Source organism: Lissotriton vulgaris, chromosome 6 (assembly GCF_964263255.1).
Source record: "Lissotriton vulgaris chromosome 6, aLisVul1.2, whole genome shotgun sequence".
Lineage (NCBI taxonomy): Eukaryota > Metazoa > Chordata > Amphibia > Caudata > Salamandridae > Lissotriton > Lissotriton vulgaris.
Genome location: NC_141694.1, coordinates 414,664,710 through 414,690,420, shown reverse-complemented (window position 1 = coordinate 414,690,420; position 25,711 = coordinate 414,664,710). Strand labels below are relative to the sequence as shown.

The following is a 25,711-nucleotide window of genomic DNA, read 5'->3' as shown; positions in this document are numbered from 1 at the left end:
GTGAATATGTGGCACTTTAAATTAATCTTCTGGAGAGGGGACACAGTCTTAGAAGGTGGAATTCTGTTCCTTTCCAGCAAGTAAAGAGTCCGCCTCCTTTCCCTGTCCTGAGGTGTCTTTGAAGAGGAGGTTGTACTGATGTTGCAGTGAGATACTTTATGATTAGTATAAAGGCAATAAATACACTTATGAGGATCATCATTGTGAATTTTCCTTTGTCTACAGTCCAAGCAGGGCTCAAAGATCTTTACTCCTAGTCTGCCATAGTGGCAATTGGTGACATTGGCCAGCCATCTGGGCAGTACTGCGGTGAAAATCGCAGAGCTCCCCTAAAATAACATAGTCTTAGAGCTGAAGACTAGAGTGGCTGAAGTCTAGAGAGATCAAAGTCAAGGCTGAATAAGAAAAGCAATATAAGGTCAGACACATTTTGAAGCAGATCCCTTCGCAGGTTTTTCTCCGTCAGAATTTGCAGTTAAAATATGAGCTATGGTGGCTTTAAGGGGGAGGTGTAGATGTCTGCTCCAAGTGGCTGAAGTTTGGGTTGTTCCAAATGAGTTGGATGTGCTACTAAACAAACACTAGGACCATTTTGACACTGTATATTGCTATTTAAAGTTACTGGGAAATTTCAGCCTGTAGGTTGGGAATTATTTAAACATGTAAATATATGAAATATTTAATGCTACAGAACTGGAGTTACAGGTAAGTCACCAATGTCATGGCTCTGCATGGTCAAACTGCCGATTTGATCATGCAAAGCACAATGGCACGGTTCAGAATCCTGAATTCTTAAAAGAGCAGACCGATTTTTCATCTTAGTGAGCGTATTTTACCCTTTTAGTTTCTCAGTTGCTCTGCAGCCTCAGAGTAGGTTTGCCCTCTTGGTGTTTTGTATATGCTCTCCTATGCTACCTTTTGTAAATGAATTGAAAATGTTTGAAATTGTATCTCGTGGAAATAATCCACTTTTACATTGCCATCTCCATGCCTGCCATCTCCATGCCTACAATATATAAATTCAAGTTTGACTGACCCAGCTGCGTTCGATCTTTTTTTTACTGTTTATCAGTTCACGCCTAGGTATTGCAATTGTTCCTTGCTAAATTTGTAAGGCCATTGCAAGCTCTGTTGGCTTTGTCAATGTGTTTTGTAACCTTGTTGTCCAGCAGGGCAGCTGTGCAGCATGGTTGAAAGTAAAGAATAACACTGTCAAAGGCAGCATTGGATACAGCATAGCGTTTAAAAAAAATATGTTTGAGGCATGTGAGCTGCAGATTCTACACTTTGCATTACATCGCCACCTGGTGTTGGGCTCGGATGATTGCATGTTGTTGTCGTCTTGGAAGAAGTCTTTGTAGTCACGAGATAGGTGATTCCTCCCTTGGACGATAGTGCGCATGAGCATCGGCTCCATCCTTAGATTGTTTTTTTCCGCCACTGGGTTCGGATAACACATTTCCGCTCTGGTTCGAAATATACTTTTCAAGTACTTTGACGTGTAAAAATGTCTTCAAACTTCACCAAACAACTTTTGATACCAATAAACATCGACTAGACTTCGTCAGCTCGATTCCGGTCTTTGACACAGGCCGTTGGGCCTACCCACACCATGAGGCCTACACCTCATGGAAAGGACGTCATTCAAAAGATGCCCCGAGTGTGGAGCAAAATTTCCACACAGTGACCATCACGAGATCTGTAACCTGTGCTTATCGCCATATCACGACTAATCCAGCTGCACAGCCTGTGCATCCTTTCGATCGAAAAAGACCATTCGGGATCACAGGGCCCATAGACTCGACATGGAGATCAGTGCCGGTACCAGTGGATATCTTTGACGAAGGTCCATGTGTCCCAGAGGAAGAGTCCGATCTCCAGATCGTATCCGAGGCAGATGACTCCGATGACTCCATACCTTCGGGTCAACGCGTGAGTACCACTGCCCCTACCCCAGCCCAAACACCAAAATCGAAGGCAAAGGTCAACATTCTGCCTGCGGGGCCCAGTCAAGACCGAAAAAGCACTTCGAAAGCCCCGCCATCGAGCCCGGCTCCGAAGAAAATAATGAAGCCTTCCGGTAGCTCCATACCGAGCAAACCACATGTGCTGATGCCACCTGCTCCCTCAGCACCGAAACAAAAAGGAGTCCCGGTTCTGAAAGACACTTCGAAACAGTCGACTCAGAGTCAAAGCGGCTCCGAAAACAATGAAACCTGTTTCCGATGCCCCAAAAACAGCTTCCACTCCGAAGCTAATAGCCTCGATGCCGAAACAAACAAAGCCTGCTTTTGATCCTTCTGAGCCCACAAAACCGGTTTCGGCTCCAAAGACAATACCTTTGGTGGCAAAATCTACACCACAGGACTCCACATTGGCTCCTAAGGCTAAAGACAAGCAACAAACTGGTTCGAGAACCTAAAAGATCGGCGCCGAAGGCTGTGCCTCAAGAAGAGGAGCTTTTCCCTCCAGATCCTTTACAAAAAAGGATCTACATTGATCCAGAAACAAGACATGTTTCCACCACACCACACAGGAAGAGGAAGTCCGATACAGCACCTACACCTGCAGTGCCTGTCAAGAAGGACTCTGCCACATCTCCTATGCACCCTTCTTCTCCTGTATCTCCTTTTCCTGCTCTTCCTTTAAACATTTCACCTCAGAATTCTCCTCCTCATTCTCCACAACATAAACCTCCTCAGGATATTGATAATGATGAGTATAGCATTGGGGGAGGGAGAGACCCAGATGACCCTTTTCCCTACCCAACAGGTTCACCAGACTAGGAGTATCCAAACCCACAGGATGTCCCAACTATTCCTGACTCACATATATATATCCATCTAAACCTTCTCCTCCAGAAGACAATATTGGGTTTGGAAACTTAATTAATAGGGCTGCCATCTATCACAATGTCACCATGCATTCAGATGAGGCAGAGGAAGATTTTTTCTAGGCACTTTTGAACACTCCCAAAAATCTGTGCAAATACTGCCAATGATTAAAGAGGTCAAGAAAACATGCACCGGAAGTGTTTAAAAATCCTGTAAGAGCTAGAATCATAAACCCAAGGATAGAGAAAAAGTACAGAGCAGCTCCTGGGGATCCTGCCTACATTAAAGGACAGCTACCCTTGGACTCCCAAGTAGTTTTAAATGCTAGGAAAAGAGCAAATTCCCAAACATCAGGTGAAGCACCGCCTCCTGATAAAGAATCAAAGATCATAGATGCTTCAGAAAAAGAATAGCTGCCCAAGCTAGCAATACATGGCGCATCGCTAACACACCGGTCCTCCTTGCAAGATATGACAGCTCACTATGATCAGCTAGAGAAGCTCTGACCAATATTAAGCACAAGCAGATGACCTCATACAAGAGGGTAAGCTTAAATCAAATGCCTCCATTAAATGTGCACTAGATGTAGCAGACCCTGCATCTAGAGCAATAAACACCAGTGTCCTCCGTAGACCTCACGCGTGGCAAGCATTTCTGGATTTAAGCAAGAGGTGCAAACTACTATCTTAAATCAACCATTCAAACAACAACAATTGTTTGGTCCAGAGGTAGACGCAGCACTGGATAAATGAAAAAAAGATACTGACACAACCAAGTCTATGGGAGGTCTGCAATCCACCCAAGCAAGAGGCTTCTTTCGTCGCTCCTTCTACAGAGGAGGCTCCAAACAAAATGAGGCAGACAATTCAGCTTCCTTTAAAACCAATATAAAGACATCCTCTAATAAAGGATACTTTAGAGGGGGCTACAGAGGCAACAACAAGGGAAGAGGTCGAGAAAATAACATTAATCGAACCTCTCCCAACACAAAACAGTGACTTCCCTCTGCTCCCCCAACAGCTTTCCACTCCTGTAGGGGGCAGACTAACACAGTTCCTACCTGTCTAATTCCATCACAACATACAAGTGGGTAAGACAAATTATGCAGTATGGTTACTGCGTAGAGCTTACAGCTACCCCTCCACATATACCACCCAGACAGCGGCCAATGTCCTCAGAACATCTAACGCTGCTCCAATAAGAGGTTTTCTCATTGTTGCAAAAAGATGCAATAGAGCTAGTTCCGTTAAAAACATCAAGGAACAGGGGTTTACTCACTCTATTTCCTAATACCCAAAAAGGACGTAACACTAAGACCAATTCTAGACCTAAGGCCTATCAATCTGTAAATACACTCAGATCATTTTCACATGATCACTTTACAACAAGTGCTCCCATTGTTGCAACAAGGCGATTTTCCTAACCACACTAGACCTCAAGGACGCCTACTTCCACATTCCCATACATCCTTCTCACAGGAAGTATCTCCGATTTGTACTAGAAGGACAACACTATCAGTTCAAAGTCCTTCCATTCGGGGTCACAACTGCACCACGAGCGTTTACAAAGTGCCTAGCAGTAGTAGCAGCACATCTCAGAAGACAACATATCCACGTCTTCCATTACTTAATAGTGTGTCCAACACACATCTTAAACAATTCAAACACTGCACAACTTGGGGTTTACAATGAACTACACCAAGTCACATCTCCAGCCCTCTCAAATACATCAATACCTATGGGCTACCATAAACACCAATACAGCTCTAGCTTATCCCAGTCCAACCAGGATACAGAGCATTCAAGCCTTAGTTACAAGGTTTCAAAACCAACACACTTCCAGCCAGAGTGTTCATGCAATTAATAGGCATGATGGCATCTTGCATTTTTATTGTACCATATGCAAGACTGCAAATGTGCCCATTGCTGGAATGTCTAGCACATCAGTGGAATCAGGCACAAGGACAACTAACAGACCTGGTGTTGGTGGACAGCTGCACACATTGCTCTCTGCAGTGGTGGAACACCAAAAACTTGTCCAAAGGGCGGCCGTTCCTCGAGCAAGTTCCACAGATAGTACTAACAGACGCATCCCTGACAGGATGGAGCACATCTGCTCCACCACACAACTCAGGGAATATGGACCGTTCAACAAAAGGTGCTTCACATCAATCACCTAGAGTTGCTGGCAATTTTCCTAGCACTGAAGTCCTTCCAAGTGCACATACAGAACAAAGCTGTCTTAATCCAAACGGACAACATGACAGCCATGTACTACATACAAAAATAAAGAGGCACACATTCCCTGCAGCTGTCCCAGCTCGCACAAAACATTTGGAGATGGGCCATTCCACAAAAGATATATCTGCTTGCAGAACACCTTCCAGGAGTTCACAATCCGATAACCAATCTGTTAAGTCGACAGACACAACAGATTCACGCTTGGGAACTACATCTGCAAGTTCTTCAACCATTCTTTCACAAGTGGGGTCATCCAGACATAGACCTGTTAGCCACACACGAAAATCCAAAATGCCCAACCTTTGCCGCCAGGTTTCCACACCTGTTGTCCAAGGGCAATGTGATGGTCAGGCAGATTTGCGTGCACTTTTCCGCCAATCCCACTAATACCACTAGTGGTACGCAAGCTCAGACAACAGTCTCTCAAACTGATCCTGGTAGCTCCCACATGGGCACGCCAACCGTGGTTCACCACACTGCTAGAACTCTCTAGTTGCACACCAAAAACTGTCTCTGACACCATCCATGCTAACGCAGAACCATGGAGACATCGGGCATCCAGATCCAAGTCAACTGAATCTGGCAATCCGGTTCCTGAAGTCTTCGTGTTTGGTTACCTTAACCTGCCACCAGACTGCATGAATATCATTAAAGAAGCCAGAAGACCTACTACTAGAGCTTGCTATGCTGCTAAATGGAAAAGATTTTCCATTTACTGAACTAATAATCAAATTGATCCTTTAGATGTTTCCATCCAAAATATTATCTGTTACCTTCTCCATTTACAGAGATGTTATCTGGCATATTCATCTATACGTTTACATCTTGCAGCCATTGCGGCATATCTACAAAACAGACAACCTATGTTGTTGTTTGGAGTACCAGCAATAAAAGCTTTTATGGAAGGATTAAAAATAATTATTCCTCCTAGGTTACCACCCTTTCCAGTGTGGAACCTAAACATTGTTCTTACCAGGCTCATGGGACCCCCTTTTGAACCTTTACACTAATGTGAACGGCAATTTCTCACATAGAGAACAGCTTTCCTCATTGCTATTACCTCTCTTAGAAGAGTTAGTGAGATTCAAGCTTTCACTGTACAAGAACCATTCTTACAATTACACTGTAACAAAGTGGTTCTAAGGACTAATCCTAAATTCCTTCCTAAAGTAATTACTCCTTTTCATCTAAACCTACCTGTAGAGTTACCAGTGTATTTTCAAAACCCAGACTCTGTAGCAGAGAGAGCTCTACACACACTAGATGTCAAAAGAGCACTTCTCTATTACATCGATAGGACCAAATCCTTTCACAAAACAAAGCAACTATTTGTAGCTTTCTCTCCACCACATAAAGGCAACCCCATTTCTAAATCAGGAATTGCAAGGTGGATTGTTAAATGTATACAAATATGCTCTCACAAAGCAAAACGCACATTAACAGTTCCTCCTAGAGCGCACTCCACACGCAAACTAGGAGCCTCCATGGCTTTCTTAGGGAACATTCCCCTAGAAGACATCTGCAAGGCAGCAACATGGTCTACAACACACACCTTCACTAAACACTATTGTGTTGAAGTGCAAGCCAAGCTGCAGTAGGCCAAGCTGTCCTCATAACTCTTTCAAACTACCGCAATGGATACAGGTGACCACTGCTAGGGGAGACACTGCTGCACAATCGATGCAAAGTGTAGAATCTGCAGCTCATATGCCTCGAACGGAAAATGCTACTTACCAGTATGCATCTGTTATTGGCATGTAGAGCTGCAGATTTCTACACGCCCTCCCGCCTCCCCGGGACCTGTATCTGTTCCAGTTTTATCTTAATATGATATACACACATGGACATCCTTTCTTTCTTTCTACTAACTCCTATAATTTCCCATCATGGCGAAAAACAATCTAAGGATGGAGCCGATGCCCATGCGCGCTATCGTCCAAGGGAGGAGTCACCTATCTCATGACTGCAAAGACTTCTTCCAAGACGACAACAACATGCAATCATCCAAGCCCAACACCAGGCGGCAAACTTATGCAAAGTGTAGAAACCTGCAGCTCTACATGCCAAAAACAGGTGCATACTGGTAAGAGCATTTTCCTTTCTATCAACCATGTCCCGCAGCAGCCGCGCTACTGTACAACATGGCTAACAAACTTTGACAAAGCCATTAGATCTTGCAGAGGCAAGACCCATTGGATTTGCCAATGCTTGTTACAAACATGAAAGTCCAACAATGAAGATATTGCCGCTTGAATAAATTCTTCTTAATTCAAACTCCTTTTCCAAATTTGATAAATATAGTATGAAATATACATATTTGGAAAGGCACCATAAACTGCACAGTTATGCGGTCAGGTGGCTTCAAATCTAGAGACACCATACATAATGCACTTCAGCATCAAGTGTGCTATTGTAAAGATAAGCTGTAAGTCATCCTAGTGTAATATTTCAGATCCTTCTCCACACCAGAAAATCAGTCTTGTTACTTAATTCAGTAGATTTGCTTTCTTTTCTGTTAAGCGTTGATCAATTCTTTATATTTATAGATGGCTTTAAGTGCTGCATCTCCATTCTACAGAGGATACATATCTGATATTGATTGTCGGTGGGGAGTAATCTCTGCTTCGGTTGATGATCGAACAAGAGAGGAACGAGGGCTTGAGGTATGATCATTTTTCCAGTTATCTTTATTTCCAATGCTCAAACATTTGGTAACCAGTGTTTTCAGGTAATTTGGTTTACTCCATTACATTGGTTGTGTTTCTGAGGCATGCTTTTGAATCTGAAAACAGGCCTTCTGAAGTTAATATAAACATATTCATTGCATTTGTGATGATGCTACTTGCCACCTATTTTGTAACTACTGTTTTTCTATTGAATATTTATTTTGATTGCAGCCTATATTATCTCATGTTTTCTTTTCTAGCCACTGAAGACCAACAAGTACAGAATTAGTAAATCACGATATGATTCAATAGATAGCTACTTGTCTAAGTGTGGTGAAAACTACAATGACATTGAGTTAACTACAGATTCGGAAATTTACAAGCAGCTGGTAAATGATGGTAAGTCTGCCTTCTTACTGTTATCCAGTCTCATTATCCCTGACCACATTTGTTATAGCATTGAGCATGGCCACAACATCTCTAGATCAGCAGTCTGGTTTGTTTATCAAGTATGCTGAAATTTCTCTCCTACACAGTGCATTGGCTGTATTGGTCTTTAAGAAACCTAATATAAATTCTGACTTTCCACTGATAAAGTTAAAATCTATTTTACTCAAAATATTTGGTGCTGTAATTTTGAGTGTCTTTATACTGGTTTTCTTATTTACCTCGATGTAGTTTTCATTTAAACATTAGTGTATCCCACAGGTTGTCTTCTGTATCAATATAGAACAAGAGTATAATATTTACTCCTTTAGTAACTTTGTGTTTGTTTTATAGGTATTGATCATCTTCTTGCACAACATGTTGCACATCTTTTTATTCGAGACCCACTTACTTTATTTGAAGAGAAAATATATCTTGATGATGAAAAGGAGTCTGATCATTTTGAGGTATGATGGATCTTTGAGATTGAAATTGCATTGAAGTTCACTCACCATAAAGAAATTACCATTCAAAGTGTATGTGTGTAATTTACCATTGCGCGTAGGTTAGAAATCCTAACCTAACTTTTCAAATTGAAGGTTTTCTCCGTAGGAGCCATTTTGAAACCTCACAATTCAAATTATTCTAATATATAGACACTGGCTATATCCTAATTTAACAAATCTATACAGGTTATAGCGGAATTGTGTGAAGACTACAAATAGCCACAAGACTGTATATGGATTAGCGGCTTTCATCTGTGCCCGCTCACGCATTTTCCGGTCGGCTCAAAAGTATATTTCATTTGTGCCCATTACCATAATGCACCACATAAAATTGGTCTGAGCAAAGAGATATACGTATTCCTTTTTTGTCAAAGTAATTAGTCAAATTCTGTGACCCTTTGCGTTCTGATTCTGTAGATTAGTCTAAGTAGCATCACCAGCACCTCATAACTGCAATCTGCTGTCTGCTTTACATACCCCTGGGAATAAACATATTTGGGAACAGAATGAATGGAAGGATAACATATTGAGCTTAGTGGGTGGATGCCCCCTGCAGCAACTTGTATGCGATCTGCTGGACTTGTGTTTTTTTTTTTTTTTTATATAAATCTTTTTATTGAATTTTCAGTAAATTTACATCTCAGTTACAAAGAACATGACGGACCATTACACTACTGCATTCATCATCCATGTGTAATCAATATACATTAAAATATAAAAAAAGACTCTACATCATGACATATCTATGAACCGGTGGGAAAAAATCTTTACCCTCAATACAATTACGACGTGGGATTTGCACTCACATAGTCTGTGAAATACTTCCAGAAATCTTTAGGTCGAGACCGGGCAGGCAGTTCTTCCTCATAGGTATGTAACGTATCTCGACAGTAGGTCATGTCACACACCCAGTGCTTAGTGCTAGGTGCAGTTTTACTATCCCAACACCGGGAAATCCTACGTTTAGAAATCAACAGTGCTACCATACAAAATTTTCGCTTCACAGCACGCACATTAGCAAGTAACCTCAAAAAGCAGGTATGGATGGTACATTCAATTCAATTTCAGACCCCGACATTTCCGTTATTAATGATGCAACCTCCCCCCAATATTTCTGTACCATTGGACAGTACCATGCAAGGTGGATAAAATCTGCCACTTCGGAACCGCACCGTTTGCAGCTAGCTTCCTGTCGGAGACCATATCTGAAGAGTTTTGCAGGTGGATAATATGTTTGATGCAAATATTTAAAATGCAATATCCGTAAGTTCCCATAAGGCGTTAGCATTTGAGTGAGGGGAGCATCTAGTGCCTCACTCCATCTCTCCATTGCTTTATTAGTGGTATATGGGATTTCATTCTGTGCCATAGAGTATAAGCGGGACACTAGATGTGCGGTGTTTGCTGATGTCAACATAAGTTGCAAGGTGTCCAGTTGAGGAGGTTCTGCGGGATAGGCAGGATATAATGTTTTAACCGCCCTCTGGAGTCTATAGTAAGTGAAGCGAAACAGCAAGCTTTGGTTTTTAATATATCAGAGGTCTTGCAGCGATTTGAACACCCATTCATTATATAGATCCCCAATAGTGCTTATCCCAACCTGTTGGAGCAGGAGCAGGTCCATGCCCACCTTTTACCCGGTAACAGAAAGCTCAGGATGGTTATGTAGGGGTAGTGCTGGGGCATAAAGAGGCAGTTTATGGGCCAGTTGACCTAAGCTGCGCCACGCGGCATTTGTAGTGTCAATGGTGTTAATATCCTTATCGTGCAGCGGTGCGCCTCTATGCGTGATAACAGCCGTTACGGGTATTGGTAAAGCATCACCCTCCTCCACAGCCGTGTGTGTCAGTTACGGGATCGTATGATACCAATAAGTTGCATATTGCGCCTGGGCAAAATCAGGTACACATAAGCCTCCTCTTGCGTAGGGTAATGTTAAAGTGTGCAGCTTGATAAGTGCCTGTTTGCCCGCCCAGATTAATTTAAGCATCAATGAAGTGATACGTTTGAATACTTCTCTAGGAGGGGGGATTGGGATGTTGTTAAATAGATATAGTAGTTTGGACAGTATATTCATCTTGACAATCGCTCTGCGATCTGCAAGAGAAAGCGGTAATTGTATCCAGCGGTTCATTGTATCATCTAGTGAAGAGAGTACCCGTCCATAGTTGGTGCGAATAACCACCTCCGGATCTCTGTGATACCAGACACCCAGGTATCGAACGGGGTCAGATTGCCATTACAAGGGGAATTCGGTGGTGTGCGGTGTGGTAGTGTCAGTCAGTGGGATGATGGAAGATTTCATCCAATTAATTTGAAGGCCAGAATGTCTTCCAAATTTAATGTACTCCCTTAACAGTAGTGCCAAATGTTGTTCGGGTCTCGGACATACAATAACCTATCATCCGCGTAAAGCGAAATATGTAAGGGCCGTGACGGAAATTGCAAAGCAGATGCGTGGTGTAGTTGCCTGACTTTACAAGCTAGGGGTTCGATGGCTAAAGCAAATAATAGAGGGGACAGAGGACATCCTTGCCTCGTCCCACGTGCTATGTTGATCAAGTCAGATATATAACCGTTCACGCGGATTCTAGCTACCGGCTTCGTGTATAGTATTTTCACCCATTTTGTAGATACCGGAGGGAATCCCATCCTCCCGAACACTGTGAGAAGGTACGACCATTTAATGGAATCGAAAGCCTTAGTGGCATCTAGCATAACCGCTATCGCTTTGGTGCTAGGTATCAAATAATGAGAGCGGGCAAACAAGGTTCCTAGTGTTGTGTGTGGTAGCTCTGGACGGTATAAAACCAGACTAGGGTGGTAGGACCAAGTTTGTCATAAGGGGTTGCAGTTTAACGGCCAGCAACTTGGCCAAAATTCTTCAGCAAAAGGCCTATCACCACTGCTTCTCGCAACCTTGGTGGGAGTATATTCTGGTCAAAGGCACTGCTGCCATACATTGCAACTAAGTGAGGGGCAATCAGGTCAGTGTATGTTTTGTAAAATTCGCATGTAAATCCGTCCAGGCCTGGGGCTTTCCCGTTCGGTAATGATTGAATGATCTCCGCAACTTCCTCTACCATTATCGGCAACGATAAATATGTCCTTTGCGTGTCCGAAAGCCACGCAATGGCCACATCTTCCAGATATGTAAATACTTCCGCTGGTGGTGCTGTGGGATGTGATGTGTATATAACTCCGCCATAGGTCTTCACAAACCCCTTCAAAATGTCCTCCGCATCAGTGGATAGAGATCCATCATCCCCCCTTATATGCAACACCGACTGGGAGCTGTGTCCTTCGCAGATTTTTGACGCCAATATCTTTCCCGGCCTACCACCCTCCCCAAATCTTCTAGCAGCACGACGTTTATAGATATATTTAAGTTTGTCCGCTGCAAAAGATTGGTGTTCTGTTAGCACCTGTCTCAGTTCTCCCAGTAGGGACGGATCTTGTGTACACTCATACTGAGTCTCTAGCAATTTCAGTCGATCTTCACAATGTGTCAGTTGCCCGCGTATATCACACAATATTCCTACTGTAGTGCTGATGCATACCCCTCTCAGGGTGGCTTTGAAAGTCTCCCATAGAATGCACAGATCGTCCGTGGATGACCCATTTAATTGAAAATAATCTTTAATTGCTGTGGCTATTGTATCTGCATATACCAAATCAGTGAGTGCTCTAGCATTTAATCTCCAGCTATACGGGGGCGGGGAATATTGCGGTATCTGAAGGGATAGGAGGACAGGATTATGGTCAGAGAGTGTTTTAGGTGTATGCTTAATGTCTTAACATTTGTCACTATTTAGAGTACCTGCCATCAAAGCCTTTATGGAAGGACTCAAAATACTAATTCCACCCAGGGGTACCACCCTCACCTGTATGGAACTTAAACATTGTGCTCTCAAGAGTAATGGGTCCTCCATTTGAACCCTTGCACAAATGTGAACTTCAGTTTCTCACATGGAAAGTTGCTTTCCTAGTGCCCATCACTTCCCTCAGAAGAGTTAGTGAACTCCAAGCACTTACTATTCAGAAAACATTTTTACAACTCAATCATAATAAAGTGGTTCTCAGGACAAACCCAAAATTTCTCCCTAAAATTATTTCTCCCTTTCATCTTAATCGGTCTGTAGAGTTGCCAATATTCTTCTTGCAACTACAAACAGTCGCAGAAAGAGCTCTTCATACGCTAGACGTGAAAAGAGCACTCCTTTATTATATTGACAGAACGAAAACTTTTCATAAAACTCAACATCTTTTTGTATCCAAAGACAATCCTATATCGAAAGCTGGAACTGCAAGGTGGATTGTGAAATGCATACAAATTTGCTATCAAAAAGCAAAACGTAAGTTATCTATTCCCCCTAAGGCACACTCTACCACAAAAATAGGGGTGTCAATGGCTTTCTTAGGGAACATTCCCTTAGATGACATCTGCAAAGCAGCTACATGGTCTACACCGCACACATTCACAAAACACTAGTGTTAAGATGTGCAAGCAAAGCAACCAGCTAGTGTGGGTCAAGCTGTACTCAAAACATTATTTCAAACAACTGCAACAGATACTGGTGGTCGCCGCTAGGGTGGAGTACTGCTATACAATGTATGCACTGTGTGTGATCTGTAGCTCATATGCCTCGAACGGAAAATGCTACTTACCAGTATGCATCTGTTCTTGGCATGTAGAGCTGCAGATTCACACACGCCCACCCGGCTACCTTTATCTGTTCCAGTATTGTCTTATTGAGATACAGCACACATGGGCATCTTTTCGGTTTCTCACAAAACTCCACATTTCCCTAACTGGCGAAAAAACAATCTGAAGATGGAGCTGATGTCCATGCACACCATGGTCCAAATGAGGAGTCCCCTATCTCATGACATCCAAAAGACTTTTCCAGGACAACAACAAAGTGCAAACATCCGGGCCCAACACTCGATGGTGATCTATGCACAGTGTGTGCATCTACAGCTCTACATGCCAAGAACAGATGCATACTGGTAAGTAGCATTTTCCTTCCATGCCCACGGTGCTGAGACTAATATAGAGTTAGAAATGTCGACTTACACACATATCAAGTTGGAAATATCGTGATTCAGAAATATCGACAGCAAGAATATCGTGGTCAAGAATATTGAATTTAAGGTAAGTAATATTGTTTTTAAAAATAAAGAAGTCACTAATATTGTTTGCAAACATATAAATGTTTAAAATATCTTTTTTCTTATTGTATTAGTGTTATGTATTTTAGTTTGTATTTTAAATGTATGTGATGTATTTATTTTTTAATATATGCATTAAATTGTTTGTAGTTATGAATTTTATTTTAATACATTTTCGCTTTTTTTAGTTCTGTAGCGGATTGAATATTTAATTTAGACTATAGTTAATTGTTGGAAGTTTCTAATTAATTGGTTGTTAATAAGGAATTGATCATTATTGTAATTGTGTAATTTTTTTTAGGTGCGCATAGTGGGGTTTATAGGGGTAAAGGGTGGGAAGTAGTGTATATTTGATTAATATTTAGTTATGTTAATGAATTGATTGAAAAATATTTATGGAAATTGTGTTAATTTTAGGTGCGGGTTGTGGGGTTTATGGGGTGACAAATGCAAAAACCACAGTTGATGGACAGAATGCAGAACAATGTCACACATTCACCCCAGTACAGAGATCTGGGCCTAAATCCATCATTTTTTTGCACTCCACACCACCCCAGTTCAGACATGGCCGTATGCAAATCAGTCTCACCCTGTGCTTCATGGGAACAGTGCAGCCCGAACTGCCAAGCCATGCCTTCCCTGGATCGGAAACAAGCTTCCGAGGACCGGTTTCTGGCATTCCAGCCGTCTTCAGCCCGGCTTGCTTGAATCCAGTGGTGTGGAGAGCATGGGACTCACGTCTGAGCATACCCATCCCACTCGGGGTGACAAATGCAAAAACCACAGTTGATGGACAGAATGCAGAAATATGTCACACATTCACCCCAGTACAGAGATCTGGGCCTAAATCCATCATTTTTTTTGCACTCCACACCACCCCAGTTCAGACATGGCCGTATGCAAATCAGTCTCACCCTGTGCCTCATGGGAACAGTGCAGCCCGAACTGCCAAGCCATGCCTTCCCTGGATCGGAAACAAGCTTCCGAGGGCCGGTTTCTGGCATTAATAAGGAATTGATCATTATTGTAATTTTTTTTAGGTGCGCTTAGTGGGGTTTATAGGGGTAAAGGGTGGGAAGTAGTGTATATGTGATTATTATTATTTTATTTTTTTAAAACCTTTATTGTGCAGATGGAAGCATAAGAATAAGGGGCCTACAACCAATCAGGCCGGCCACGACACAATATGAGAAGCACATGAGACAATAAGGAGGATTCCCGGCAGTCGCCCAGCGTTGTGCAAGCGAGCAGTCCAATCTTAGAAAAGCTGAGTACGACCGCTGGAAGCAGGATTAAAGAAGGTTAATTTTATAATAGGAAGTATAGCGGGATCAGTTGCAATTTTTAGGCATCTAAGTTCCCATAGCGGGCCACGAATCAAACATCAAGACATAAGGGCATCAATAAAAACTGGTATCAGCAGCGATTCACAGCAATCAACTTATAGACGCCATAGTTCAGATCAGTGCCCACCGAGGCCCGTTAAGCGCCCATCGACCACCTAATTATTGTGCTAGTACATAACGGAGGAACCAGAACAGCAACGTAGCTACAATCATCCTCTATACTAACCCAAGTAATAAGAAAAATAGGGGAGGGAGGGGGGAATATTATAAAGAGGAAAAGAAAGAACGCCGCGCTGCTGCACGCGCCCCACAGCGATAAAGGCGCGCAAGACTGAAAGACCCGCTATCGGGGGTAGGGCGCAAGTCATGATATATGTGCAAGCAATACCGTAGAAAGAAAGCAGCTCACCCCCCCCCCCCCCCCCCATCCCCACCAGCTATCACGCCATGGGAGACATGCACAGACACAGCGTCCCGATGAAGGGATACAAAAGAGCCATAGAACTAAAGGGAAAACGAACAGAAAAGAGACCCCGTCCCACCCACCCCACCCTGCACCCCTGCAGAAGGCTACGACCTACCCCCTCAGCAGCGTGCCTGTCGCCCTAAATAGAAACCCGAAATATAGGAAAAGTTAGAAAGAGGGAAAGGAAACAAGAGAAAAAAGGGAAAATAACCAGGGGGAGAGGAGACCATCAATCGAGTCGTTCGGCCCCTGCCCCCCGCCCTCACACACATTTATGCCACATCAAAACGAAATCGACAGTCTCAGGTATCAGAAACAATCGAGGGAATCAGCCATATCGTCGTGGTTGGGGGCATTCCTAATCTCCATCCGGTAACCAGTAGTCCTCCTGATTCAGACCGGCTCACCCCTGTCCTTTCCTAGTCATCGCTACCACGCGTAGTAGAGTAGTAGGCAGCAAACATTTCGAGGTGGAGAGGCCACAGGATCGGAACAAAACGGGCCAAGGGTGTAAATCAGAGGACCCCAGCAACAATCTGCAAAGCAAGAACTTTTAGCGGCATTCCAGTCTTTCCAATAACGACAACAGGAGCAGCAAACAGTACGGGTGCAGTCTCGCCGCCCAGGAAAGTGAGGTCTCCCCCGCAAGGTAGCAGCGGGACCTCACCGAGGCAGTTCGAACCGAAAATCCACATCGCTCCCCAATCATTCGAGCAGGAACGGGCCACAGCGCGGAGCCCACACCCGCGCCCGCCACAATCAAAGCTACCTGGAGATTCGGGGCCGCAGGCGTACAGTCTTGTCAATGCACGGTGGCAGCACTCCTCGCAGCAGCCGAGGGGGGCGAATCAGCACTCACTCGAAGTCGGGCCGCGTCTACGAGGGACGGCCCAGCAGAAATGGCGGCAGACCTTCTATCTTGCACAGAGGCGTCGAGGGCCATGGCCGCACGTAAAGACTGTAGGGCGTCAAGGACATCGCCAAGCGTGGGCTCACGCTCACAGGACCAGGCCCCCGTGCACTTCAGCGACCCAAGTTCGCCGCCCCGAGTAGATCCGTGACCCAGGGCGCCGGTCGCCATCTTGCAGGTCCAGCCGCGTCTCTACGCGCCTCAACTTCTGGAGCGGGCTCTCAAGCAAGGCCACCGCTGGAGTCCCCTCGAGCCCCAGAAATGGCAACCTGGGTGCAGAAAGGAGGGCCACCAAGAGTGGGGACCGCCAGCGCCACCGTCCCACAGACGCCGCCCGCCGAATCCAGGCGCAGGGCTTCAAGATGGCTGGACAGGGCAACAAAGGGGGTATGCCTCCTGCCCGGTCTTCCCCCATCCACAGCGGGCCGCGCCCTTCCACAGGGACCCCAGGCTGCCAGACCGGGCCCGGTCAGTCTCCACCGGCATAACCGCACAACGGCCTCTCTCAGCCGACCCCTCTCCTCCACCAGGGGCCGCCGCCGACACCTGCACTCCGGCCGACCTTCACAGGCAAGTCCCCGGTCTCCACGCCGCGGAGGCCCCGGACCAAACAAGGGCACAGCTTCAGATCCGCAGCTCGCAGGAACCCCCGGGACAGACGGTGAGTACGAGCGTTTCTTCACCATTCCATTTCTTCCCGAGTGTGTCGCCTCGGGGCAGGATACTTAGCAGGATATGCGTGTTGGGCAGGAAGGTTGGCGGAGCCGAGCTACAATGCGGCCATCGCGGTCGCGAGCTTGGCTCCTCCGTATATTTGATTATTATTTAGTTATGTTAATGAATTGATTGAAAAATATTTATGGAAATTGTGTTAATTTTAGGTGCGGGTTGTGGGGTTTATGGGGTGAAGGTGGTAAGTAATTTGTTTAATTAATGTATATTAACTAATTAATTCATTATGGTAATTGTGTGATTAAGTTTTTTAGGTGTGGGTTGTGGAGTTTATGGGTTAAACAATGGGAAGTACTTTTTGTATTTATTAATAATTCTCAATATTTAATTAATACACAATTTCCATAATTAATGTTTTATTAATATTAAGAACTAATTAATTACAAATAAATTACTTCCTACCCATTACCTCATAAACCCCACAACTCACACCTAAAAAAAATTACACATGTACCATAATTATCAATTAATTGGTTAATATAAATTAACTAATTAAACATAAATTACTTCCCACCCTTTACCCCTATAAACCCTAGTACCTAAAATTAATCACACAAGTTCCATAATTAGTTTTCAATCAATTAATATAAATTAACTAATTATTAATGTATCAAAAATACATTACTTCCCACCCTTTACCCCAAAAACCCCAAAACCTGCTCCTAAAATTAATTACACAATTTCCGTAAATAATTCTAGGTGCAGGTTGTGGGGTGGGAAGTAATTTATTTAAAATTATTAATTACCTGGTTGCTGTTGCCGTGGACTGGGATTGTGGACGGGACTCGAAGCCCCAGAGAGCCGCAGGGGCAGTCGGGAGACCGCCCTGCCTCTCTCCATCGTACGGGGCACTTTATAACTCCTTGTGTCTCCCGCTTTGTGGGAGACGCTGCGCACCTGGTTGCTGTTGGTGTTGACTGGGATTGTGGACGGGACTCGAAGCCCCAGAGAGCCGCGGTGGGCCGTCAGGGGAGCACCCCGCCTCTCTCCATCGTACCGGGCACTTTATAACTCCTTGCGTCTCCTGCGAATGCGCACCTGGTTGCTGTTGCTGTGGACTTGGATTGTAGATGGGACTCGAAGCTCCTGAGAGCTGCCGGGGCCCATCAGGAGACCGCCCCGCCTCTCTCCATCGTACCGGGCACTTTATAACTCCTTGTGTCTCGCGCTTCGCGGAAGACGCTGCCCAACTGGTTGCTGTTGCTGTGGACTGGGATTGTGTACTGGGATTGTGGACGGGACTCGAAGCCACGGGGGCCATCAGGAGACCGCCCCGCCTCTCTTCATCGCACAGGAAGTACTTTAGGAAGGTAAGATCTCCGCCGTGTGGACGTGCACTGGGCAAAGCCCAGGCCAAGGGCGGGCTCGTTGTAGCCCGGAGGAGACCGGACTGGGCTATCCCCCTAACATCTCCCACCTGGCCTGCCCCACCTTTCAGTGAGTACCTGTAGACATTATAACAACTGTGGGGAAATGGCAGGGCGTGAAGGGAGGAGTAAGAATTCACTGACGGGGGGGGGGGGGGGGGGCTACGTGGCCGGGACTCTAGATAAGTTTATCAAAAGGGCCACGAATGTCTTGGAGCGCGAAATTATTCTAACGGAGCGACGCCTTTCGCAGGATTTGGCCTTCGCTAAAAGATCCTCACTGGGGGAATTGGTGAACGCTCATACACCTGAACACATATCATTGCCACAAATAATTGTTAGCGAGGGGAGTGGGAATGGAACTCGTAAGCAATCAGTTAAATTAGCTGGGAAACCGCGCCCAATAGGCGAACTCCAATCACTGGATGTCTCGAGTGACGAGTCGGTGTCACCACCAGAACAACAAAGAGCCTTCCGGCAATGAAGAGCTAAATCCCAGACAGCTACGTGGGCGACTCGAAGGAGCAGTTCCTAAAAGGAAGCGAAGTGGTGCTGCCCCGCGCGGGAGGAAGCCAAAGCTCAACAACAACAACATTGAACCTGCTACTTTGGCCTCCAGTGATTGAAACACACTGCCAGTAACTCTCCCCATAGATGTCTTCAACTGTCCTGATCAACCTCCTAAGGAGGATGCATTTCTGATGAAACTTGGGGCTCTCTTGAAGCAAACACTACAGCCCCTAGAGGGGAGACTTTCACAAATTAAGCAGAGGTTGTCTAAAATTGAAGGGAGTATGGACACCATAAAGGGCTACACAGTACACACTGCCCTAGCTAGATCCAAAAATGTTGGAGAAGGGCTCTCCACAAAATCTAACTTATTGACGCCCATTAGCCCCCATTTCTCTGTGAGCAACCCAACTCATACATTCTGTAACAACCCCTTAGAGGACACTACGAAGGCAGCAAGTAACAAGAACTCTAAAGACCCACAACAAATGGGAGGTGAACGGTGGAGAGACCCTAGGGGAACGATAATCGAGAAGCTGACCGCCGATGGCCCAAATCGCACTTTACCTCGTATTGATCTACCACCAGAAAGTGCACCATACGTGGTCTTCTTAACTGGGGTCCCTAAATTGTCCGCCAATAGGATAGAATCATATAATGAGAATAAAAAATAAATCTATCCATTGGTTAAACACTAACCGACCCCCTACCCAGCAATGTGCACTGTCAAATTTTATTTGCCAGGAGAGTGGGATGGGTGGGTAATAGAGCTAAAAATGTGGAGGGGGATTGTATTGCCATCAACTTCAAACATAGAAGGGTGGTTGAACATGTGTGTATGGGCCCACCAACAATAGCCCAAATGAAAATTCAGCCCATGGGCCTTTTTTTTTTTTTTTTTTTATCCCCCACCACCCAAACCTCAAACCCTCACTACTGTGGCCCCAATAAGGGATGGGCCGCTCCTCATGACCCCTGGAATCAAGGAGAAGATATGGGCGGGAACCAGCCTTTGTGGGGTTTCCCAGTAAGTAACCGGTTTAGTTCACTTGATCAGGTTGACTGACTCTCACCTATCCCCCCCACCCCCTAGTTCACTACAACCAAGTCAGAGGGCTCTGATGATAAAAGGGACAACAGTGGGGAAGAAACAAGACTCTCCAATAATTGAGCAAACTGGGTTAAAGGAAACCAGACCAATACCTCGAGCCGACTTGGTGGTGGAGGTCAGGCATTGGGTGTCGACTAGCGAAAGCCCTAGTTTACCAAGTAAGGTGGCAGTAGCAGCACCCACCTACTGCTCTGGTATCGGCGACCGGGGTTTGATGGTTCTAGATTCATTGGAGGGCCCTGTACCTGCGACTAGAGCTGGAAGGGAGCTAGAGAGTCGTAGTGGAGGCCTTAGTCTATTATCGTGGAATATTGCGGGTCTAATGGCCAAAATAGATTTGCCAGATTGGGGGGCCCTCATAGATTCCTTTGGAATCTGCCTCTTTCAAGAGACGTGGGCCCTAAACTCGATTAATCAGGTGGACTTTGCGACCTTCTCTGAACCTGCAGTTAAGGGCCCCAGAGGCAGACCTTCAGGGGGCATGTGTATATGGGTAGGTACCCACATTGATTGTGTGATCAAAAGAGTCAACACCCTGTCGCCAGATATAATTTGCATTCTTTTGTCATTTAAAAACCAACAAAAACTGGCACTAATAAATATTTATTCCAGACCTGTCAAGTATAGTGGCACTTTCTTGTGTCTGGTCCAGCTGGATACCCTTTTGAAATCCCTACCGGGTGATGTGACCCTTGTGATTGGTGGGGATTTCAATTGCCACTATAAACCCCTCAAGGGAGCATTGAAATCTATTACCGCGGAAGAAGATCCTATTTGGTCTATCCCACCCCCCAACACGTACGAGGTAAAGAGTTGCACACCACTTGTGCTCCAAATGACTACCCTTACATTATCCTCTTCATTAAGGGCTTGTAATGGGCGTTTCCAGAATGACAATCCTAAATTCCCGACTTTTAAAAGATTAGACCAGGTATCAGTGATCGACTACTTTTTAATTAGCTTGGAACTCTGGCCTAAAGTGATAGATTTTAAGGTTGTTGAGCATATGGAAAGTGACCACAACCCATTAACCATCAAGCTAGATATCCAAATAGGTGATACAGACCTAGGTCCTCTTATTCGGCCCTGAAATGATCTTAGAATATTAAATGGAGGGAGGCGTATTCGCTGTGCTAAAATTATTCAAACCCCGACTATTGTGGCAAAAATGTACAATGCTATTATTCCCCTTATAGAAGAAGCTGCCACTGCTCAAATGAACAACATGGTTACTACTAACTGGAATGAACTGGGAAGAATACACCAGGAGATGGTGACAACCCTGGTGGTATTCTTCTACTGTGCTCAGCCAACCAAAGGCAAAACCTGTCTTCTTAACAATCAGTGGTTTAGTTGGGGTTGCAGGGTTGCTAAGCGAACCCTTCTATCCTCCCTCAAGGGCGGAGATCCGGTATCAATTAAGGCAGCAAGGGCTGATTTTAAAAAATCATTAATATTGCAAAATCCGAATGGGATGAAAATAGATGGTTAGATCTTAAGTCCGCCCTAGATGGAAAAAACGCTAGGGCTTTTTTGGAACTTGGTTCACACAGGGAACATTGAGGGAAAGACCTGCGTCGAACCAAATATTCCAGAGGAAACATGGCGTTTATATTTTAAAGCTCTTAATACTACATTGCCAAACAAACAATGTGAGCTGCCAGCAAGCTTGCTGGCAGCAGACCCTTCCTGGTACATCCCACCCTGTACGGTGGTCGAGGTAAGGTTATCCTTCAGTAAACTACAAATGAACAAAGCCCCGGGATTAGACAGGATCCCTGGAGATCTATATAGAAGTGAGCAAGTAGTGTGGGTCCCCTACTTACACTCACTATTCAACGCAATTCTACAGGGACTCCCAATACCCAGTACCTGGCCCAGTGATGAGATCATCCCCATTTAATTTTAAAATAGGCTCTCCGGACCCGGCTAATTACAGGCCGATTAGCCTTGTTGATGTACCTCAAAAAGTTTATGCTAGGGTACTCTTACAGCGATTACAGGAATGGATCAGCGATCACTAAATCCTTACTCCTTACTCCATTGCAAGCAGGCTTTAGGGCCAAAATATCCACTATAGATCAACTTTTCAGACTCCAGTTAAATTACTGGAAGCACGTCGTGCTGGAGGGTGGGAGCCTATATTTAACCTTCGTTGATTTAAAATCAGCATTCGATACGGTGGACCGTAGCCAGCCTTGGACCATCTTGCTGGCTATGGGGGCTCCGCCATACCTATGCTACCAGCTTAAATTACTCCATGAAGGTACCTATACTAGAGTTAGGTACGGCAGGAACGGACAATTGACAGCCCGGTTTCCGGTCGAGAAGGGGGTGAGGCAGGGCTGCGTGTTGGCGTCGACCCTGTTCTCCCTCTTTCTAAATAGATTGATAGATGTCCTACTCACCACCAAAGAGAGAGACTCCCCTAAAATGGCCCAAACTAGGTTTCCCGCTCTGATGTTTGCGGACGATGCCCTGTTGCTGTCTAAGTCAGCTCAGGGTATGCAGCGTGTTTTAGACCTGTTTGCACAGTTCTGCCAAAAAAGGAATTTGGTGATCAATATTTAAAAAAACTAAATATATGTTTTTAATGCCAGATCCACTAATTGCCCTCAACCGCTGCTAGAGCACGGAGCACTTGAAAGGGTCCCCACCTTCGATTACCTTGGACTTACACTGACTGAAAAAATGGGGTGGGGTCCCCAGCTGGCTACGGCAAAACTCCCCCAGGCAGTTGGGGGAATTTTAAAAGTCCATAGGAGTTGCGCTGTAAAAAACTTGAGTCTGCCACTGGAAATATACAGGTTTCAAGCTAGGTCTATGTCTCTGTATGGGGCCGAACTGTGGGGGCATATGCCCCATATTGCCCTCACAGTTACTGAAAACTATTTTCTTAGACAAGTCTTGACTCTCCCTAAAAACACCCCGCTCGTTCCACTAAGGATGGATTTAAACATCGTTCCTCTTGCGGACATTATTTCCATTAGGCCACTCTTATATTGGCGGCAGTTGTGGAGCACCTCAGAACTGGTTAGCTACAAGGAAGAGCTAAAAGTGGTGCTGTCAACACTTAGGGCGGGTAGTCTGCCCTAAAAGTGGTGCTGTCAACACTTAGGGCGGGTAGTCTGCCCTGGATCTCGTATGTCAGGCACTCGTCCCCAAGAAATTGTTGGTAAAAGTATGCAAAGCGCACAAACTAGCACAAATATTCTGGTCAGCGAACCCCTCCAGCCTAACCTATAGATTTCTTGATTTTAAGAGTCATTATGAATTTGAGAAGGCCCCGGACACTATCCATCCTACTCTAGCGAAGAAGCTGTTTCTACAGTTTAGATTTAAAAACCTGGCCGCTATTTGCAATCACTGATAAGTGGGCGGAAGCTTCCTACCATTTGTGCCCCGGGTGCCAAACCGAGGAAGAAACATTAATCCATATTACGCTTTTTTGTGGAGCATACAATCAGCCCAGGCGTAAATGGATTCTACAACTCTGTAGGAACTTGGGTGTCAGGAACTACTTATAGTTCTTTAGGATTTTAAAGTCGAATACCGACTCGATCTATGTGATCGCTGTATCCAAGTTCCTGTTTTTCATGTGGCTAACCCGCAGATACCTGTTAAACGGAATAGCCTATAGCCATTGACTAGTGTCCTAAGCTTTCTTAGATTGATATTGGATGTACAATTAAAGTTCATATATGGGGGGGCAGAAGAGGGAGACCGGGTGGGAAGCACCTGGGATTTAAGTGGAACAGCTGGCTTATATTCCTCTTTTAGAAGTGTAATTTATATTTTATGTATTTTACAACCATGAAATCCCAGAAAGATGATTGTATTTAATGGTATTTTTATCATGCCCAAATGCCCATGTATATCATGAATTGTTTATTCTGACCTAGGATTTGTAACGATATTTGTTTTAATATGACTTTTATGGCTATACCTAGCCGCAATAAAGTTTTGAACGAACTAATTTATATTAACTAATTAATTATGGTAATTGTGATTTTTAGCTGTGGGTTGGGTAAATGGTGCGAAGTAATTTGTTTAATTAATGGTTAATATTTAATTGAAAATTAAATATGGAATTTGTATGATTAATTTTAGGCGTGGGTTGTGGGGTTTATAGGGGCAAAGGTTGCGAAGTCATCATTCAATCTTTATTTCGGCCATTGGCCATCAAAGATAAACAATAAAACCTATGTAATCACTATAAAATGAACATACATAATCAATTAATACATTTTTTAAACAAGTTAAAACCTTAAGATTACATACTGATAAAATTGCATTAAAAAAACTATAGACTTTAAAGTTAAGAGGGAGCCTGCATCTTCAGAATACGGGTGCGAGTGTGCCAGACGTTGATGAGGAATTTTGCTAATGCAAACACAGTTAGGCTAGAGGCATCAGTTTTTAAAATTCTATACATTGGGAGATACTCCCTACCACCCAGGTTTCTGATCAATGGTAGGAGCCAATGTCTCCTCGCTGCCTTGTACACTGGGCAAAACAGAACCACGCGTAAATCGCTTTCCTCCGCGGCAGCGCGAGCCGGGCATTGCTTAGTGGAGGGGGGGGGTGACCAGGAGCTGGTAAAAGATCGTAGGGGCAGTGTGCCATATCTCCATTGGAGAAACAGCTTTCTGGCCAGCACGGGGGAGATGGCATCTAAAACCCTCTTGAACCTGTACGAGTCCTTGCTTTGCACAAAAACCGAAGTTAGTGACCCTTCACACTGGCTGTCAAGGGCCGTGGCTAGTTTTTGTTCATGATAAGCAATAGCCAGAGCTCTCTTTGAGATGTTTAATGAGGCATTTGCAGGGTTAGACCAAAGGTCAGGAAGCCCCAATGTCATACAGGAGTTTTGGATGTATTTTATCCAGGGGATCAATAGCGCTTTCGGATGGGTCAATAGCTCCATTAGTTCCTCCCTGTAGGCAAGAAGTTCATCACTGCTCCACAGCCTTCGCCAGAAGGCTATGGGTCTCAAGCCTAGTTCGTCAGCTATGGGTCGCAGACCCAGATCTAGCCTCAAGGGGAGGAGCGGGGTGCTGGGCGGGAGTGCGTCTATCTGTCTGATGAATTTATTCTCGGTTAGGGACAGACTGCGACAAGATGTATGTCCCCACAATTCCGCCCCGTACATAGTAGCACCCCTGGCCTGTGCCCTGTAGATCTGGATGAGCGGCCCCAGTGGTCGGTATGTGGAGCCATTCATCATCTGCGCAATACCCCCTGTGGTCTGTACCAATTTAAGATTGGCCCTGCTCTGGTGTGTTCCACAAGACATAGTTTCATTGAGAGTTACACCAAGGTAATCAAAGGTGGAGACTCTCTCGAGCGGCGAGGCTCCCAATAGCGGATTCGGCCGCAATTTATGACTTGGGTTCAGAACCATAAACTTAGTTTTAGCCGCATT

At 44.7% G+C, this 25,711-nt stretch overlaps 1 protein-coding gene across 1 annotated transcript in view; it reads left to right on the top strand.

The window, feature by feature from the left end:
- The window catches only part of GCLC (glutamate-cysteine ligase catalytic subunit), a 287,303-nt gene that overhangs the window by 125,112 nt on the left and 136,480 nt on the right, over positions 1–25,711 (top strand). The window contains exons 8-10 of the mRNA XM_086926430.1: positions 7,621–7,737; positions 8,001–8,139; positions 8,521–8,633. Coding sequence (XP_086782556.1) covers positions 7,621–7,737; positions 8,001–8,139; positions 8,521–8,633 — 369 coding nt within the window. The remainder of the gene's footprint in view (positions 1–7,620; positions 7,738–8,000; positions 8,140–8,520; positions 8,634–25,711) is intronic.